The 20654-nt window shown below is 40.1% G+C and overlaps 4 protein-coding genes across 5 annotated transcripts in view; 2 read left to right on the top strand and 2 right to left on the bottom strand.

The window, feature by feature from the left end:
- LOC145438012 (uncharacterized) overlaps nucleotides 1-873 on the top strand; it is a 47603-nt gene extending 46730 nt beyond the window's left edge. The window contains exon 31 of the mRNA XM_080315375.1: nucleotides 652-873. Coding sequence (XP_080171501.1) covers nucleotides 652-773 — 122 coding nt within the window. The 3' untranslated portion in view covers nucleotides 774-873. The remainder of the gene's footprint in view (nucleotides 1-651) is intronic.
- Nucleotides 874-1206: 333 nt separating this feature from the next.
- On the bottom strand, nucleotides 1207-4825 carry LOC145437237 (uncharacterized). Its single transcript, XM_080314429.1, has 4 exons — nucleotides 3884-4825; nucleotides 3799-3821; nucleotides 2346-2516; nucleotides 1207-1365 (listed from the first exon to the last, which is right to left on the bottom strand). The coding sequence occupies exons 1-4, from the start codon at nucleotides 4719-4721 to the stop codon at nucleotides 1294-1296; spliced, it is 1104 nt and encodes a 367-aa protein (XP_080170555.1). The 5' UTR covers nucleotides 4722-4825; the 3' UTR covers nucleotides 1207-1293.
- Nucleotides 4826-5617: 792 nt separating this feature from the next.
- LOC145437231 (cilia-and flagella-associated protein 96-like) lies at nucleotides 5618-8089 on the bottom strand. The gene has a single exon (XM_080314424.1). The coding sequence runs from the start codon at nucleotides 6782-6784 to the stop codon at nucleotides 5846-5848; it is 939 nt and encodes a 312-aa protein (XP_080170550.1). The 5' UTR covers nucleotides 6785-8089; the 3' UTR covers nucleotides 5618-5845.
- A 959-nt stretch (nucleotides 8090-9048) lies between these two features.
- On the top strand, nucleotides 9049-19510 carry LOC145437236 (major facilitator superfamily domain-containing protein 12-like). 2 transcript variants are annotated; one of them, XM_080314428.1, is made up of 11 exons: nucleotides 9049-9306; nucleotides 9377-9524; nucleotides 9923-10133; nucleotides 10563-10677; nucleotides 11419-11635; nucleotides 12356-12420; nucleotides 13391-13576; nucleotides 14938-15120; nucleotides 16741-16835; nucleotides 17455-17570; nucleotides 18987-19510. In XM_080314428.1, exons 1-11 carry the CDS (start codon nucleotides 9202-9204, stop codon nucleotides 19025-19027), a joined length of 1482 nt encoding a protein of 493 aa, XP_080170554.1. In that variant the 5' UTR covers nucleotides 9049-9201; the 3' UTR covers nucleotides 19028-19510. The 2 variants fall into 2 exon arrangements, with proteins under 2 accessions (XP_080170554.1, XP_080170553.1); XM_080314427.1 differs by lacking the exon at nucleotides 17455-17570 and adding an exon at nucleotides 18056-18174 and having other exon boundaries at nucleotides 9073-9306.
- Nucleotides 19511-20654: the final 1144 nt, after the last annotated feature.

The following is a 20654-nucleotide window of genomic DNA, read 5'->3' as shown; positions in this document are numbered from 1 at the left end:
AAAAAAAAAAAAGGTCAGCCGTTTTACGCGTCATCGCCCCCTTCGCTATTTTCGCCCCCCGTCGCCCCCTTTGTCCATTTTCGCCCCCCTGTCGCCCCCTTCGTCATTTTCGCCCCCCTAGATCGCCAAATCGCCCCCTGGGGGGCGATATCGCCCACGTTGGGAACCACTGCTCTAGATCCTGATGGTACTTCATAAATTTTGAAGCCTACACTTATACTCTTCTCTCTTGCTTCCAATTGATATCTAGTTTGAATATATTTTGTAATGATCAGTCTAGGCAGGGGTTCCCAAAATTTTTCAAACTCTTACCTAGTAAACCCTTTGCATTCATTTTGTTAATTCGCCGCCGTATAAAATTCAAAGAATGCTATATGCAAAAACAGATTAATGACAGGAAAAGCAAAAATTACCAAAACATATTCAAGCACAGGGATGAGCGATTTCCAAGGATTTTCAAACTAGTATAAAAGGATTCTAAAAATCCTAAAAAAGGATTGTAACTAACATTGAAGAGTATCTCAAGGTGACCAGTTTATACACTGTTATGTTAGTTATTGGAGACTTCATGAAGGGAACCTTGAACTATGATTCCCTAGTCTGTACTAATATTGTTTCTAGCCACTCGTCTCACCCTGGATTATATTTCAGATTTTTGCGGCTGCTGCAGGAGAACTTCTGATTTCGTGATCATTGCCAACACAACGTGTGGCTATGCAGTCGAATTGCTGAGTGCGCAAGCATGTTCCTGCTCCCATGAGTGTCAATATTGATGGCATGAAAATTTTGCAATCTTATATTTTATTGTAGTGCTTTCGTCGCTTTATTATGGTATTCGATACATTCAAATGTTAATAAAAAGCTTGTAGGATATGTGTGAATGATTATGTGTCGTGTGGTATATCGAAATATCCGATGTGGAATGAACATTTCACAAAAGGCAACAATGGCGAGTCAAAGAATTACTAGAATAATCAAATTCTGTTTTTTTTTTAATCAGGACTGCTTCAATGTGCTCATAACTTACAAGGAGGTCAAAATGTTGAATGACTCAAGCTCCAGTAAATTTTCCAATATACGTTGAGTGCCTGTTGGCAGCAGCTAAGTGCTTGTATAATTTTCCTTAAAAACGTATGTTTCTGCATAACTGCAACAATCCCTTTGTGCAACATTCGATATCCAGACAAAGATGACCATTCTCTCATATGTAGTCATACAATGTACTTGTAGGTAATCATTTCAGATACAATCTCATAGATAGCGGCAAGTGAAGTATGTAGGCAAAAAACGACTTTATAAGCTCCTCTTGAATTCTTCAAATTGTTCAAGCTCCAACTTTGTCATCAATTTGTTAAGTGCATAGATCTGCAACAAATTACATTATCAGGACATTGTGATAAGACACAGGTAGGCAATTGTGCACATTGCTCTATAATAAACACCAGGAGGGCCACACGCCAACAATTACTTTATTATTGTCTGGTATAGGTCAGTGTTGGTCCATTGTTCCCGCAACACAGTGACACCTGATAACAAGCCTTAGTTCAATTGTATTGAACAGAAGAATCTGATTTCGTACATCGAAATAATGGTAGGTTATATCTGAATTGTGCAGCGAGCCATTGTTGTGTAACATTATCCACATATGATACAACTTCCATTCACTCGAAAGCAGTGGTTCCAAGCCATCGGTGCACCCCAAATTTTAGGTGAATCACAAGCCTACAGCATAAACATCTAATTCATTATTATAGAATAGTTGTTCACAAAATGACCCGTGTATCAATAAGAGTGTTAAAAGAACTAAACCTTGAAACATGATTTTCAAACAAACAATATTATAGTGAATATTCAGGAAAAATCAGTGTGAGCTGTGCTGTATGAGATGGGTGTGTGGCTTGATCTCCGTCGAAAGAAAACTGTATGCCATTCACAGCAACGAATTTCAGAATTGCATAAGTCAACAGCTTTAAGTCATTCACTAAAAGCTGTGTGACTAACTTTCGCCAATAGCAAATGCCTGATAATGTGAGTGGAGCTCAAATGTTGGAAATTATGTGGCATTTGTGACATAATCATATTTTCCATGGATTTGAAGTTGATTCACTGTATAAAACCAAAAAACATGAGTCAGGTGGTCCAAGACACATCCTGTAGTAGCCCATAGACATCATGTTAATAGTTGGTTCGTAGCGAAACATAAACACTGTTATATGCGTTAGCTTAGGCTACTTCGAGAACCCAATCCTGATCAAGAACAATTTGCTATCACCAGAATATTTTTATTGAAATCTCAAAAGAGACTGGAAAGTCATAAATAAGTCCGGAATATCTGTGTTTCTCACCTTTAACCTCTGCTTTTCCTTCTTCCTTTCGTTAGCTTGCTGTTCGAGAACTCTGTTTTCCAGCCTGACAACCATCTCTCTTTTCTTTTTCATCTCCATGTGCTTCTGGATGACATCTTCATTCCCATATCGATGGATCAACTGGATTCGGGTGGACAGCTCTCGAGAGCCCTATTACAAAAAATGGTGAATTTGAAATCGCATTCCGGCTGCCATAATTACTCCCATACGACGTAGTCAAAGTGGTAAATCATGCCACTAAACAAAAAGAAACAAAACTAAATATATCCATGTACAAGCTAGATGCCACAAGAGCAGACAAACTACACTGATGGTCTCGCATACCAGAGTTTACAAGCAAAGGTGCTTAGTAACGAAATACTCTCACTTTCTCAGAGCACTCATTGAGGTTTTGCCTTATTGTACTACTGATTGTATTGGTGATTATTCTAGTATTACCACTTTTGCTTAACATCGATTAACCACTACTTATATTTTGCACATTGAACGTTGTAAAACTGAAAGTAATATGTGCATGCGCTGGATATAATCCTGTCTCCAAATTTTAAAAGATATGCAGACACCAGCCAAATCTTTTATGCTATCGGAGGCCAATTTTGGCAATGTCATTTTCGATACGCAAAGGAACCTTGACTCCAAGTTATGGATTAACAATAAATGAAACCTGGCAGTTGAGCCTGCCTTGAACGTTAACGGTATAAATAGAATCCCTACATGCTCCTCTTCTATTTCTTTAGTAAAGTTTCGAAAGAGTGCGGATTCTTTAGGGGACGTGGCAGACTGTCCGAAGCCGACAACGCAAATTGGAAAACATCTACGGAACAAATATTCGGTCAACAATTGGTAAACTCCAGTCTAGCATTTCAAAAAGGTTGTAGTGAATCGAGTCGGAATTTTTCGTTGACTTGACCTGACTCGAGTCATTTTCTTAAAAATGAAAAATGACTCGACTTGTACTCAAGTAATTGTGCATGACTCGACCAAGTGTTTGAATAAACATGTTAAGAGTGCAAAAAAATGAGTATATTATGAGGCCTTCGATACCACCCAAGTGTTTCGAAAAAGTGAGTGGAGAGAGAGAGAGAGAGAGAGATATGATATTCTTTCTCGCCTGCACCATCGAGATGCTTTGGCGACGGAGTTGCGATACGGCCCCATGAGGTCATCTAGTGTGCGCCCCCGTTTTTTTTCTCCTCCATGCTATCCGTGATTGCTGAGCGCCTAGCAGGATAGCTGCGGATACCATTTTTCGAGTCTTTGGTATGACCCGGCCGGGAATCGAACCCACGACCTACCGCTCGAGAAGCCGGACGCATAACCATTACACTATCTCGCTCGGTGGAACATGACTCGAGTCAAAACTGTAAAGTCAAACTGACTGATGACTTGGTTAGAATCGTGCATAAAAAAGGTAAAACGAAAACATGTTTACCTTTTTGCTGATCGTAGACATATCTAAAACAGATTCGGATATATTAGCTGCCAGAACGTCTTTGACAACGCATATTTCGTCTCACCGAGTGAAGATAGCAGCGGGTCGTTGGCTTCAAGATCAAAAGAATCCTTTTTCGTCGAAGGCCGCGACGGCCGAAATCGAAGAATATCTCTGTTGGCGTAGATAGGGCCTGGTCTGCCACTGTGCGAAGTGACGCTCGACCGAGTCTCGTAACCTCGATGGTTGCCTGCAGCAGCATTCAGTTTGGAAGGAAACGATGTACTCGTGCGTACCGGGGTTATTGCAATTTCGTTCGCGGGTTTCGATGACTCTTTTCGCGATCTTCGACTCACGGCGCGGACATTCTTTTTCCGTCGTGTGCTGCTCTTACGGTGTCTTCGGTGGGTCGTTACACTTTTTGCTCGGCGTTGTACTTTGAGCGGGGTTAATTGTGCGTTTTTCCTTGTCGATGTTTGGGGCTTGTCTAAAGTTTCGCTTAGCGATGATGGCTTCATATCATTATATTTTGATACCTCTAAATTGGTATCGTGCGCTTCCTTATTCATAGTGTTAACTTTGGGGAATGCCAAAATTGGAGTGTGCGTGCGCTTACGCTGTTTCTGATATGGCATACACTGCAGTTGCGCGCGTGCAAAATTGTAAGTCTCCGACAGTGACATATTACGAAAGATAGGTGATAGATTAGTAACCGTCCTTTCATGCGCGGGGTCGTGCCGGCTTGAAAATTGTCCGTCATCCATTTTGTCATGATATATTTGAAGAGACTTCAAATCAGCGTAGCGTTTGGACAACGGCATTCTCTTTGTATTCCAATCGTTCGCGCGATTGCAGTAAGGAAGTTGCAAAAGACGTTCATGACTGATCGGCGTAATAGCTTTTCCGATTATCGTAGCATCCATTCATATAGATTCATACCCCAACATGATTAGATATGCTAAATAGTGACAAATATATAACAGAATACACCGTCTCATAAAAATGACTCACACCATTGAATTTTCTAAAATATTGATGATACTCATGACATACTGATATTCAATTTAAAATGCCATGATCATGCACATCTGAGAAATAACCATCAATTGGCTATATCTACCGGTTAGATCATAATGAAATAATTGCAACTAGCTCAGAAGCAATCAAAATTACATATAATAACCTCTAGATAATTTGACAACAAAAGAATATTATTAGATAGGCCACCACACATAATTTTTGCAAGACTGTCAAAAGGCTACAATTTTCCTGACATATTAGCATTTAGAATGGAATCAATGCCAAAAGATGAACAAAAATTTACAAGCACAATGCATTTCATGATTTGGGGCCTTCAACGTTCCAACCAATTTCGTTCATTTCAAATTTGATTCAATGTTCTAATTCATAAGAGACAAGACCCACAATGCAATATTAAAACAATTGACCGATTTCAGCCGCAGTAAGTTTCGTCCGGCTATAGCTCGTAACCATTTATCAATGAGATTCCAGTCTGTATGCATGACATGGATCCAATTCAAGTAATAACTCAAGCCATCCTAATATCCCATAAATGCAGTTCAAAAGCTTTTCAGTCAAAAGGTACATTGTATATTTTAAACAGAAATTATCGTAAAATAGAAAAACATGATCAATAAGGTGACACCGTTAATATTACATGATAAGTGCACAACATTAGTTACAATCTGACAGGGGCAACTGCTCGACCCGAGTCTGCACTTGTATCGAAGGAAACAAAAGAGCTTGAAAATTAACATGCCGATTTCGACAAAGAGAGCTCCTTTGAATTGAATTGAACATCAAATTTGATTTGAACAAAACTATTCTTTGTAAATCCTATAAGCATTTCATATGCACTGGCCTTGATTCCATGTGTCTTGATAATATTATCGCTCTGTCATTAAAGTTGTAATTTAGTTTAACAAAAATGAACAATTTGTCGACATCCTTTCTTTCCGGCGAGTGCATCATTGAGGGAAGCTAAAGTAGCAAACAAATCGCGAAAGTTTCGTGATAAGAGTCGCATTTAAAACGCCATCACCTGGTGCGTGGTTTTGTAATTATCCGCGTGTATCGACCTGACGACATTTTGATTGAGAATAGATTTGATGGGTCTCGATTTGGGACCTGGCGACGGATGGAAGATCTTGCCTTCCTTGTTCGTGGACGGTAGTTTCTTAGTTTTGACCACGTACGCGTCGTTGGAGTGCGTCGGGTATCCGTCGAAGGTTCCGGATTTAGAGCCCCCGATTTTCTTAGCTGGAGAGCTTGGCTTGAACGGTTTCACTGCGGGTAGTTTTCCTGCTGATTTTTTCGGCGGACCCAACGGCCTGTCAGATTTGAACGGATTCTGATCAAAGTATGACACCGGGTGAAGATGCAGTTTAAAAGCGCCTCCTTTCAATTGCGATTTGTGAGCCATAATCTCCTTACGGCGTAAATCTCTGGCTTTGTCGTAGCTTTCCGTTGCGTGATCGGGATATTTACCGAGGGTAACACCGAGATAGCCGAATCCAGTACCTTTTTTCGGTGGGTTCGTGGTGATATTTCGAGGCGGCGCTGTGTACGACTTGCGCGGCCTTGCAACAGGGCTGAACGCACCGACCGGTCCTGAAAACGTGCCAAAATGATTGCCGAGACCGGCCATCTTTTTTTCACCGGAATTCGGAACAAACGCTTTCCCCACATTCTTCTTCGATTCCTTAATGCGTTGCTGACGTCGTATTTTAACTGGGTCGGAATAGGCTTCCTTCTCCAATATGCGCTTAAACTGGGGTTCAAAATATCCGGATTGCAATGCCGACCGTGTTTTACTGCCTCCTGGGAGCATATTCTTGCCCTTGTATGCCGCATCGTTGAAAGGTCGACTTGCCGGGTCCACTTTTGGGTATCGGTCACCAATTGTGGTGTAGCCTTGCTCCTGAAAGAGGCCTACCCTCTCCATGTCCGTTTTTCCGCCTGCCATTGTGTGGGTTTTGATCAGGTTCGACCTCTACACTAGATAGCCTATTTAAGTATACAATCCACCAATGAGGTGTGGCTGCATCTGGTGAACTTATGATCGTAGAATTGTAAAAGTTAATTGCAGTGAACAACACGCAAAATGACAATAATTACATTAGTTGTACTCAACTTGGAATTCTCATCATCTTTTCTGACGTACCTCTTACTCGAAAGAAGTAAGAAAGGAACACAATCAGAGCCGAAATACTTATCCTGCAAGCAATACATAGAGGTATGTCTAAGCTCATTACAGCCCAGACAGGAAGCAGTGGTTGTTTTCGGCAATATAATGTGCGTGACGTTTGCTACTGATGAGAGTCAGTCGAAATGCTTTTAGCGAATCAATTAACAACATGAAGTTTATGTTTTGCGTTAATCGGAAAATTGCGTGTAATGTTGCCACCAATTCCACTCAGGATTACAGCAATCTACCTTTAGATGACGAGGCCGTTGCGGTAGATTGCAATAATGTTTCCGCCATCCGTACAGCAATACTTAACATACAGGAGACTGATCGAAGCGCGCAATATCTAAAGTACCACCCAAAACTAGCAACAAAGAAGCCCTTCCGGTAAAATTTGGATTAAGCGGTAGCACTAGTAGATCACATTGACACCTGTATTAGAGAAGTAGATGGAAGCCTGTCAAATGAAGGTGTGTTAGGAATGAAATCGCCGAGTTTGGCGTAAGGAAAGCAACAAAGTGCAGAATAGGTTTGTGACGGGAATTGATGCCCATGCACTTTCGGGCGATGGACGGAAAATTTAGGGAAGTGCCTAACCTTTCTCGGTAGAGGCCTGCGGTTGAAACTTTGACTGCTATACCGAGTTTCTAATCATGCCGATAAAAGTGGACCAACCAATTGCGCCTACTCTCCGAAATATGACATTGTATGTATCGGTACCTGCTCTTACAGGCTGCAGTCATCAGAGTCAAAATTACTACCGTAGTGCTGTTTTTGCATTAATTAGATCAATGCCTTTTAACTTGGCCTTTATAAGAAATAGTTTTGAGTCCCTTGCAGAGCACTATATAATATTGATACTTGTTCCATGCAAGGGACTCCAAATTATTTCTTGTAGGTCAAGTTACAACATATTTCACAAATGTCAATGTTAGACAGTGCCCTACTGGTTTTGAGCTTTTAACCATGACCAACTATACAATGCTCTCTATCAGTCTCAGAGTTTCGGTACAAAATGGGATTACACAGTGCTGCTAGGAAGCGTCCTCGTTCTCTTTTTGACGGGAATGCCGCCACCAGTTTTTGTAACATTATGCCTGCGCTTCGACCATTTGCCCGAAGTCCCGAAGGCTTCGGGTTGCCACGGTTATGACTATTCATGCGTAATGGAATTCTTCAAACATCTTTCAAAGGTATCTGTGAATTTGTAAGTTGAATTATGGCAAGGTAAACATTCAATCATCGTGAAGTGGTTGAATTTTTGTTGCTGTTATCTATTATTCTTTTCCAACTATCTTCCCACTGTTCGGTCTGCAACCATTTTACTTTGCTTTCAACTGGTTCATAACGTGATGGACAGTTTCAAGCATAGCCTTTATAAAGGCTATGGTTTCAAGTTATTTTAACATGGCTTTTGTACTCCACTAATGCAACTGATTGGATGATCAGCGGGAGCCCCTAACGATGGTATCACTGCAGAATGTATTGCATTTTGATTGTGATTCTTGTTCAATAAAGGTGGTGGTATGTTTATGTTACTCCTCGAGCGTGAGTCTAAATACAAGACTAAATACAACATTGTTAATCGTGTAACAATCATGTCGCATTGAAGGTGTTCTTTCTTACTATATTTGCCTGCCGAGGTAGGACTTGATGGATTGGCTTCACGAAGCCGTTTCTTTCTATTGTATAGCAATTTTGAGGTTATTGTTTATATAGCTCAGTGGTAATCACGGATAGCATGGAGGAGAAAAAAAACGGGGGCGCAGACTAGATGACCTCATGGGGCCGTATCGCAACTCCGTCGTCAAAGCATCTCGATGGTGCAGGCGAAAAAGAATACCATCTCTCTCTCTCTCTCTTAACTCACTCCAACTCGATTACCAAGATGTAAATATAATCATAGTGTCCTGAACTATGATATAATTTATATTACCACGACCTCTCGTGGACGGAGTTTGTTATGGTCACAGCGCTAATCAGCTGATGCCCCGAGCGCTCAAGTCAGTCTTCAGTCAGTCCATGCCGGTCGCGGAGTGATGTAACATTGCATTTGGTTACGTAAACAATATTTTCACGCCGCCCTCTTATATCATGTGCTGGGATCAACTGTAAATGGACCATGCTATTTCAGATATAGATATATAGTTCTATTTAGATGCCTAATTTGGATCAGTTTTTGAGTTGACTGCGCCATGACTCTTTCGTTTTCGACGAGATTCTCGTACGGCGTGGGTCATGTTCTCAATGATTTATGTGCGTCGATGTGGTTTAGTTACCTTCTCTTATTTTTTCATAAGGTACTGTGCAGTTTATATTTTAGCCATGGAGTAACACTATAATCGAATAAATTCTGTTTTTCACTTCAAGGTTTTGGATTTTTCTAACGCAACAGCAGGCTATGTTCTTCTTGTCGGACAAATAGCAGACGGCATCGCCACACCACTTGTTGGCTATGAATCAGATAGGAGAGGAAATATATGCGGCTATGGACGGAGGAAATCATGGCATTTATTAGGTAGGCTTTTGAAATATTTGTTGAATTATGAATCGACCTGTATGGAATCGGTGTCCTGTGCTCACACAATGCTTCATTTTTTATTATTTTTCATTAAATTACTTAAACTTGGAGAATCATCACTGCTCACCTGTTATATAAGGTGAATCGATGAGCTCTTCCTATAGGCCAACTCCCACAGAGATTAAAGCAATGTAGGAGACGTTAACCCGGCAGTTAAAGATGTCAGCTCTCTGGACAGAAATTGGTGTCACGGCTCTAGCCCTATGAGGGTTGATACCGGTATTCGAAACCCGAACAGGCAGGCATACCGAACAAATGCCGAAAGTGACATCCAACTTTGAATCGGATGTATCCTAAATATTCGTCATTTCTGCATAAATTTCTTATTTTTCCAGGAACAATAGCCGTCGCTTTATCTTTCCCGTCACTGTTCATGCGATGTATCGGTTGCAATAAAGACACTCCAGAGTATGCGCAGTTTATTTATTACGTGCCGTTAGTAGTCATATTTCAATGCGGCTGGGCCGCCACGCAAATCAATCATCTAGCTCTGATCCCGGAATTGGCAAGAAATCGCGCGGAAAAAGTCAATCTCAATTCAATAAGGTTTGATGAGTGTTTACTTTACCCATCTCTAGTTGAAGTCCGTTGCTTATCGGTGTATTTGATCATGTGAAGCTTGTTTTCGCTCCATATTTTCATTGGGGGATGTAATAGGCTACCCTTGTATCCTGTAAGCATTGCTTAACAAGTATTCTTGTGAATGCTCAGCACTGCTTCCCTCATCTTAACAATTACTGAAGCTTAATCGAAGGGAACTTCCATGAAAATAACAATCTATCAGATTCTCCAGCATTTTTTATTATACTTCTGATGTAGCGTATTCTAAATCTCATATTATATCCCGTGTGAATCGACTTCTTGTGTTACCCATTTTCTTGCGTATGCTCTCTTGTCCACTAATTTGTGCGAAGCGCAATGAATGAAAATATGATTAAGCCTACTAGATTGAAATTGAGTGTTCTATACTTTCAGATACGCCTTCACTGTTTTGAGCAACATCTTGGTGTACGTCACGACGTTTTTGGTGTTCAAATTTAGCGGAGAAGATGCTCAACAACTATCGGAAAACGATTTGACAGAGTTCCGGGTGAGCACGCAGAGACTTGCGTCTTCGAATTGATCACGGTCTGAAATTCTGATTAGTTGCTTGTATATAGACTGGTCCTCTTGTGGTATCGGTTTGTAGGTACACGCCAGTAACCTTCTCATCCCAACCATTTGTAGATTTTGTACTTTCGTTTCATACTTTTGAAGGTGAAGTCGTATAATTTAATATTGATATGCAGTAGCATAAGTTATAGTGAGCATAGTAGCATATTAGTGTGGTATCCTGAATATGGTTCGATGTGCCTTGATCTCAAGGTCATTCCCCCAAACTTTTTTCACATATCAGGAAACCTACTCTGATTCAAGGATAATAAGAATACAGTACAATACCTGTGACGAAATGTGACTTCCGAAGTTAGTCGGATGCGTAATTTCCATGTAGATATTAGATTTCGTAGTCTTGAGGTCTGAGACGAACACAAATCCCAGAGAGACATATTTATATGATGAAATCTATCTCCATTGACGAATACTGTTACCTTTGTCGTATTTTGCATGCTGTTAACTTTGAACCACGCTACTGTTGTCAGGAGGTCAGGCAAATAAGTGACAGTGGGGGAGGTAATTAAATTTCTACACATCACTCAACCATGGCCTAAGTGTCCTAAGATATTAAGCCTGCGCCCAGGCCTACATATATCACGTCACAGTTTCGTAGCCTGCCACATTTGTTGAAAAACATGAAGCGGCTTCCACAGCCTATAAGTTCATCAAATTTCAGGACATCGCTTTAATCGTGGTGGCAACGGGCGCTGTGTTTTCCGCGATGTTCCATTTCGGCGTCAAGGAACATGAGATCGAGCAAAGGTTTGTGGACAGTCACTCAGGGCTGCAGCGTGGAGACTCGGAACGGAATGATTCTGTCACCGCCGTAGTCGATGTCCCTGACGAAAAGACGCGTCTGCTCGGATCGGAAAGCGTGGCATCATCGGCATCAGGTAATTGCAGAGGTCGTCAGTGATGAAATACTTATGCTTTTTCGGAGTATTATATTCGGCTACCATAATTTCCTTCTTGCACCACTTAATCAAGTGTACATGTTTTTAGACTGCGATCACTTCTACATAACAGTCTTTAAAACAAGATTAGGCCTACTTGAATTTTTTCATGTTGCTTTTGTAAAGCGAATAGGTTTTTATTTCTTAGTGCAATTGTCACGATGACCGACTGAAACACCCCCTGTGTCTTGGCAACTGTATATACTTTAGAAAAGTGCGCCCATTTACATTGTCATTCAAGTCACTTTGTGTTACCGACTATGAAGAATCTTTCAAGTTCGCAAGTCATACTAATAATATTCGAAGTCTTGACGTCTACGTTCTGAAACTACTGTCTTGGGCACCTCTCATTTTGTACTGCGACTCAAATTTAGTTTTGATATACCTTGGTAATCGCTACTTCTACTTCTAAAGTCGAATCAAATTCCTCATCCATCAAATCATGATGAGATCAAAGTTTGTATACTGTAACGAAGATTGTTTGGCTGACAATATTTTACATAATTTTTATTGATTGTTTTGTGGTGTCATAACCGATTGAGTGGATTTTTGTGGTTCTGTTTTGGTGTGCTGAACTCGTTTGTACCAATATGTCACCACCAAAATATGCTCTTTCTCGTCCGCTCTGTCTTCATTTAATAGTGTTGTGTTGTATTTTAGAAGTTATTTGCGAAGTAAGGCTGATGAAATCGTCTGATTGGTTTCGAAAGAAAGAGTTTTACCAGGTGAAATTTTCATTTATATTATGTGGCCCGTTTACTCATTTTCGCTTGATATAGTAGGGCTATTATTGCTTGTGTTTACGGAAGTAATGCCGTTTTTAGTCATAGATAGTTTTCGTGTTCAATACGAAACTCGATATTGAATGATTGTAATTTCTTGGTACCCTGTGTTTTTAGTCAAATCTTGATAGGCATAGTAACTAGTAATTATCTGTTGGTCTCAAGTTTCGTACCCTGCGGTGATGTGAAGTGTCATGATATGGACATGACCTTTTACATTGGTTTTGATATGAAAGTGAGATATTAGTGCTAGTACATCTACACTAAGATTGTGCTGTCCGTACGGAAAAGTTAGAAAGAATGAAGCAGTAAATAACCTCCATTGCCTAGTGTTAACTGAAACTTGACATTGTATTTTCTCATCCACATTGTCTTCCCGTTTTGGCTTGTACTCTAGATTTGGGAATCGTGAGTAGGCTTCCTTCAAATACCTTGTCTGTGTGTCAAAATGTCCATTATTTACGAAGCTCTGTAGTAAGACTACCATAATGCAGATTAAGGATAGGACTGCGAAGTGTTTGCTGTGCACTGTTTACTCCTGATGCTCACAGGGCAGCATGTGATGTTTGGCATCGTAAACTTGTGACAGTCCCATGCAGCATAATAATAACCTTCAGTACCGGATGCATTCCATTTTGATGTGACACACGTGAACCAATTATTGCTGTGTAAGCTGGTTAAGCACCGACTTTTTCAAACAATATCAATGCTAATACGCAGCAAGGATATATGATTATAATAATAATGGTAAGGCTCACCGATAAAGTGAAATTGATGTATGCATTTCCTTTAATGAGTTATTTTCTCACTAGACAATTGGCATATTTCAAATGCTGCAATGAATACGTATACCAAGAAGTATTCTATTTCCTGCCGAGTGTCAGTTGCTCATGACAACTCGTCACTCTTTCAGATGGGCTTGCTGTATATGTGCACACGATTGGTGGTGAATCTGTCGCAAGTGTACTTGCCGATGTACCTGACTGACACATTGAAACTTGACAAGCAGTATATCGCGATTATTCCGCTGATAGTCTTTGTGTCAGGCTTTTGTGCGACGATTGTGACAAGACCTCTGACAAAAGTGTTGAGGAATGAGGTAGGTAATGTTTGGGCAACGTGGTTTGTGTTGCTGCAGCTGCCAGCAAGTAAGGTAATGCGTCGGGCCTACATCGGTTCTGACTCCAAATTTGAGAGTTTGCACAAACTATTGATACATAGTAAGATTGAAATTGATCAAAATTAAATGAATATGACCTTAAAGTTCCCTTGTGCACAATACACATGTACTGTATTTCAAGGGTTTTGAGTTTCATGAACAAAGTATGTGATGTAAATGAGTAATTGCATTAAAGTAAGCCCCTTGAGTCCGACCAATGCCCCCCATACAACATATTTCTGCTAATAATGTCCGTATATTCTGTTGATATGAAAATATGATATATTTCAACTGAACTTGTAGTTAGTGGCTGTAATTTGAAGTTATATTTCACATAAACTTTATTCATTTGCTACACTGCTTTAGGTTCGTAAGTAATTAGTATGTGTAGTTCAACAGACGCATATTGTAGTTCAGGAAACATAACTTTTTAGCATTTTCACCAAGCAATGGACGCTATGGTCCTCGTAAATCAATCTAACAGTCACGTGGAAGAATTGCAAGAGTGATGATGTTCTTGTACCACTGTACAGGTTGATGAATAGCGACTGGAATTGGCCGAGAGCAATAATTTTATAGATAAACGTATCGGCCTGATACATTGGTCGGGCTGTAATTCTGATTTTAGCAGCGCCATTTTTCCTCTTGCTAAATCTTTGCTGGTGTTATCATTTCTTCTTTGAAACTGTCTCCTCTTTAGTCCACAGCAATCCTTGAAAGTATCGCCCAACATCGGCCATATTATTTGCTCACAAATATATTGTAAAGCTGGTGTAAATTGGCAAAATATGTAGCAGTAGTGTCACTAGATAGCTTGAATACAATCTCTGACCAGTACTTGTGAAGTAAAATCAATTTTATAGATTTTATTTACAAATCCATCACGCTGCAGTCATTCACTAACCTGTAACCACCAAGTTGAATTGTAAATGATGCTGTGTCATGTTAGAGAGAGCATGAATTTGCAATTATCAAAATATCCCATGATCAAGCGGCATGGTGCTAGGTGCAACTAGATACGCTAACCTTGCATTTCCCCACCTATTTTGACTTGAACATGTGATTGAGTCACAGATTCCGTTCTGCGTATTTTTTCCCGCAACAGCATTGTACTCGGCTATCAGTCACCTGATGAACCCTGCGGTTGAAAGAAAATTTGAAACCTGATCTGCCGGCCTACTATAAAGTTCGCCCATGTGATTTGTGTTGCGGCATTTGTCATGTCACTGTAAATGGATTTGGCACCAGACCGAAAATAGAATGTTGTCTTGAACTGTATTGACTCATTACATCATTTGCAGTTTATTTACGTGATCGGCGGCGTTCTCGTGCTAGCCTCTTGCACGTGGTCTCATTTCCTGACCGAAAACGATGCGACCAGTGAGATTAGCATCTACTTCCTGGCGATACTGTTGGGCTTGGGAACCACCATCATACTGGTCATGTGCCTTTCGATGCTGTCTGAGATGGTCGGTGATAACACTGTAAGTAATGCTTGGTATGTTTTTCCTGTCTGAAACTTGGTACCGGGAGGTTGCCGCTTTTTGTTATTTAAGCCGTCTAATAAGAATACAGATATTTCAAATCAAGTTGAGGAATGATTCCAATCACTAATGTATTGTTACCGTGCTGTACTACAATATGTGTCAGGCGTGGGCAAACTGCGACTCTTTCCACCTTTGACTGCGACTCTTTAATGATTCCAAATGTGTTTCATCATTTTGTTAGACAGGTTTATCGTGACAATAAATTGATGCATTTTATCGCATATTAACAATATGCATATTATTTTCGTGTTGTTTCTTTCCTTATGGTTTACGCAAGACTTGTAAGATTTAGGGGTAGGTGGCACTACAGGGTTGGAAATTCGCAATTGAACTCTCGAATCGAGCTTACATAAACGTTTCACCAGCAACAATAGATGCCTGGTCATCAATCAATGACAAATCATTGTGTTCAACAATGAACTTGATAATTGATTACACCAGCGCAGGTCACGATCGATTTCAAACACCTTGCAGCTTAGGTGGAGACGCACCATATCACCACACAATAATAAACTTCATTCGATAGCCTACACTCCATCGTGACGTCATAAATTCGTATTTTTGTGTTGTGGCTCTTTTAAAGGTAAGATTTTTGATATGTGGCTCGCACATGAAGCAGGTCTGCCCACCCCTGATATATGTTATGTAAATCAGGCGTCGTTATTGCTCTGCGAAACGGTTTCAAAATGATTTTTTTTGCATAGCCTGCCGCTCTTCAAAAACACAAATATTCATCTTTTTTTGTGGGTCACAGGTTGCTGACCACATGTTTACGCCATCTGCTTTCATATCGAGTTTAGGAATGAATTTGCTTCATCCAATGTATTGATACTATCAAGCTACACTACAATATACGTGCCGGTGTTGTTAATGATTCTGATGAAATTCTTGTGTATGGTATTTGTTATCACGATTTGAGCCATACCAAACTCCACGGCCTTGACATAGCCTCATATTGCTACCTCTGGCATGTCGGATGCCACTACCTCTATTTTATATTTAAACCTGTAGAGAGAGAAGATTAGATATGAACCAATATGGTGGGAGCAACATTTGAGGCTTCACAAATCTCATATCATGGGACGAAGTTCGAATTTATTCTTGTGTACTCTGGCACTATTGAATAATGTCGTTATTTGTGTATTTCTAACCTCCACTTCCACATAAAGCAAAGAGAAAATGTTTTTAAAAACATTTATGAAATTGGATCTGTTTGAAAGTCGATTATTATCGGCAGATCATAAATAAAAAATTTGTTGAAATTAAACCTAGTAAATTTTGTCAGAGTTTGTCCATGAGATTAATCTTCTTGTCAGAAATTGACAACTTCCGTTCTGAATTTAAGCTGTCCCGTCTGTCCCTCGTTGTTTCTGTGACTACTGACTATACATCAGGCGGTAGACTACATGTCTGCACATCGAAATTTTTGGTTCAATCTTCAGTGAAGTCAAAACCAGACATTTATTTTATTCATCATGATTTGAGTCATTCTACAAGAAAAAACCTCTGAATCTTCCCCAATTCACGGCCAGTTTACCAGTGGGTCTTTCTGTTAAGGAGACTGGTGCCTTCGTGTATGGCTCGATGAGCCTCACGGATAAAGTGTCGAACGGCATTGCAATCGCAGTTATCCAGAATCTGAACCCTTGTGTGTAAGTATACATTTTATGCTGATGCTAGATTCGTATGTACCGTACCTGTATGTTCGATTACGAATGGAGGCTGACCAGTAAAAGTTCAGTTTCAATACCTGCCATTGCCAATGGAAACACTTTTTGTTTTGGTGCTTAGATTTGACTGTCTCCATTGAAGACACATTCTTTAAAAATGAATTAGACAGTGTTGTTTGCTGAATATATATTTTTGCAGTCAGATACATCAGAGACTTGGATTTTCCGAGTCCAGATTTCGATTGCATGAATTCCTGAGCCTAATATTGTGGTTCTCAGAATTCCTGTCATGAATGGGACTTTGATGAAGTGAATGGTCTTGCCCCGCAGTTAAACACGATTCTCTATCATATAGCGTTTTACAACTCACTTGTCGGAAATGTTTTAGCGACTCCGTGACTGTATCAGAGTTAAGTCTTTTATTACCCGGTAATGGTTGCGTAAGTGCTGTTGTTCCAAATGATACTTTGTGATTGTTTAACATCACATGCAACAGTTATTTGTGGCTCCAATTCAATATCAGCCGCAATATTTACCCACAGCCAACAATAGTGGAATTCCTGTTACGGAGGCACCAGCTTAAATGATACGTCTATTACAGCTGTTACTGCAATAAATGTGCAGGCTTCTTCAAATTCGTCGTGGGCTGCGGTATCAGCTCTTGCATGGTTATCGCCATTTTTTTCATGATAATGTGGATTCTATGTACAAGAAAAGGTCCTGGTCAGGTTACGTGTTGACTCTGTGTGACGTGTCAATCTGAAAATCATGTATATGTGTGATAGTGTGGAGCCCAATATTTCGATAATAATTCTTTGTTTGAAAGATATTTGCATGAAGCTAGTAATTTTGACATAATCAAATGATTCCTGACCCAATTTTATGCTGGTTCTGCCATCGTTCTGGAGCCCTAGCAGCTTCGTTGGTCTGATGGACTGTGAATGTCGTTTTTCTAAAATGCTAAATTCATATCTCTAACACCAATCAGAAAATTCATTTGATAAACTATGGTTCCATGCTATGTATGTAACCAGAATCTCCTAGACTCGTCTTGGAATGTATTCGATCCCCCTTCATCTTTCTTTGTATGAAATATTCCCAAATGAGAGAACTTCTTTGCGAGTTGATTGGAATCGAACTATACAGATTTGGTGTGATATTATGACTGCCTTCACAATTACCTTTTGCATATAATTTTACAGCTGCCATTGTAATCTCTGTGTGCAATTCTTCGTATACGTGATGGGCTGGGTGATTCCTGCCGTATGCGTAATTGGAGTAGTGGCTGCCGCCGTATATGGTGATAACTTCAAGCAAATAGGTAGGTAGGAATCGTAGTGATACATCAAGTGCCTTTTGATGTACCACTGGTAGTTGAAATTACTCGTGGAACTTCGAACACTCCGTGATTTGGTTGGTTTTGTGAGTAGAGGGTTATCAATAAGGAAGTAAACTACTTCTACTCTTTTCCCAGTACTTGAGTACGTCTCGTTAACTTCCATTCCTTACTAATGATGTTTCGACAGTTAACGATGCAAAACTACTTAGTATTCACACTTTGGTTTTTGCAATGAGGATTATAGTTTTTGGTAGGTTGGTAGATTTGCTTCACTTTATTGAGTGAAGTAATTAAAAATAGTCCCAGTGATATGGTGACTGAATGCATTTTCCAAAATTGCAATATTTTGTAGTGTCGTTATAGACATTTTCATTTAGTTTCGGTTTCCAATACAGTCCACCTCTGATCGACTGCTTAAAGTATACAAATTCTTGATCGAAACTACATTTTTAAGCTACTGACGAATGTTCGGCACATTCATTTCCTACATTTACTTGAAGTAGTTATGGCATGGCTCGGAAATTGGTACTGATACTCGAAAATCAGTAGATATTTACAGCATTACTTCTGCGTGTGCTTATGAACAGCTATGCTCAATATTTAGTTAATATGATATCTTGTGTCTATCCAACAATAAAAATGATAGCTGTTGACTGATGAGCTTGACACCATTTTTTAAAAATCTCTATTCCTACACTATTTACCAACTTGTCAAACCGTGTTTTTCATCACCGGCTCTTCTGCTCTGTGTATCGAACCCTAACAAGTTTCATTTCAACGTTTCTGTTTCACAGACCCAGCTCGAAGTACGCCGGAGAACGCCGTCAACTCTTGATGAATGAATCTCCTTTCATTTCGATATTTCTCGACTTTGTACCGTTCATGTATTATTGAGTTTCTATGCGATGAAGTGCAATGTTCAAAACAATACCTGCCAGATGCCTTGTTTTTTCTATTTTCTTTTCGAATCTATGAATTTTTCTGTATAGTTTGTCGACGATTGATGATATTTTTCCCATCGGGTATCAGACATCTCGGAGCTGTCATATAACCGCCAATACGTGGTATTTTTGAGTAACGAATGCGTTATAAAGTCATTCTATTATTTGATACACAAATACCCTTTCTGAATTCATGAAAATTAGCCTGTGATTTCGTTTTGTAATGAGCCGTTAGAATCACACCTTCCGAAGTACAGTGTTTGGCATACTTATTTGATGTTGTCGCGTCCTACGTACTTTTTGAGTGTCTTAACAAGATGATCAACGAAAAAATGCTTGAACAGAGGCCAAAATGAAATTGAAATGTCGCTTTTTGGCTTGTGTGGGTGATGGGCCATGCGCTGAATCTCGCGATCTCTGGTACCTGGGATGAAGCAGGGCTAGTTTCTAGTAATACCCAGCAGCAACGGGAACAGGAGAGCAAGAGTAGAATCGCAATCATCCGCTCAAGACAGAATGCTATCTTATGAACAGATAGGAGTCGAACCGAAATAAGGTGTTCCATCAATTCGTAACCGATACAAGAGCGTTCAATCTTGGTGTTTTTACATTTTTGAAGCTCTTCCAAGCCCATATTCTGAGAGCAGTTCAATCAGTAGGCTAAATCGGCGGTTCTGTAATTTTTATGCCCTCAAAGACGCAGTACAGTGCGATGCAATGGACGTATTGGAGGATGGTATGTGGTGACCTCATGTCTGCTCCGTCAAGAGATATTGAAATCGCCCAAACGTACTAGACTAAAAGACACATACGATTTCAAATTGCTATTTCTTCACTGATGGCTAATAATTATTCTCTGCGCGGTGGCACTTGTCTTGTATGCTTCATATTGCCAGGACATGAACATAAAGGCGCCTATGGACAATTAAACATGTATGTATATTAGATATATCGAAAGGTCAGCATAAGGGTAGTTCTTTTCCGCCAAACTTTTCTTGCTGCCGATCGCTCTGGCACACTTCTCGGAGTCGCATGTTACATGGCCTAAAACTTCATACGTCGTGGCGCGGTCATGGCCGACGTCTGAATGACCGTTTCTATGAATAATGCGTATTTTTCCTGTGTGCGTGGGGGGTACCCAGTAAATAGCATATCAGGGATATCCCTGTAACATATTTGGAGACGTTATATAGCGTGTTGCACGAAAAATAAATTGACAAAGTTGCATAAATTTTCATAAAAATACTCTATAATTTGTGTTAATTCATGGAATAATTTCGGGCCTCCTTCGAGCTCACCACCCCCCCCCCACTGGGTTTGGGGTGCGGCAATTTCGGTCCTGGGTTCGCCCAATTGCATTTTGTCATGTATGTTATTGATTTGCATGGTTCACAAATGAATATTCTGTGCCTCTCTCTCTCTCTTCCATCAACGGTTTTTTTTCTTTGTGTTACGACGCCGTGGTAATGATAAGGTGCCCCTTGCGACTGCCAGAAAATTGTGAGGATTAAATGAAATTCG

Source organism: Botryllus schlosseri, chromosome 4 (assembly GCF_051294905.1).
Source record: "Botryllus schlosseri isolate E-star chromosome 4, Bs_hap1, whole genome shotgun sequence".
Classification (NCBI taxonomy): domain Eukaryota; kingdom Metazoa; phylum Chordata; class Ascidiacea; order Stolidobranchia; family Styelidae; genus Botryllus; species Botryllus schlosseri.
This window is presented reverse-complemented; position numbering and strand designations above follow the sequence as displayed.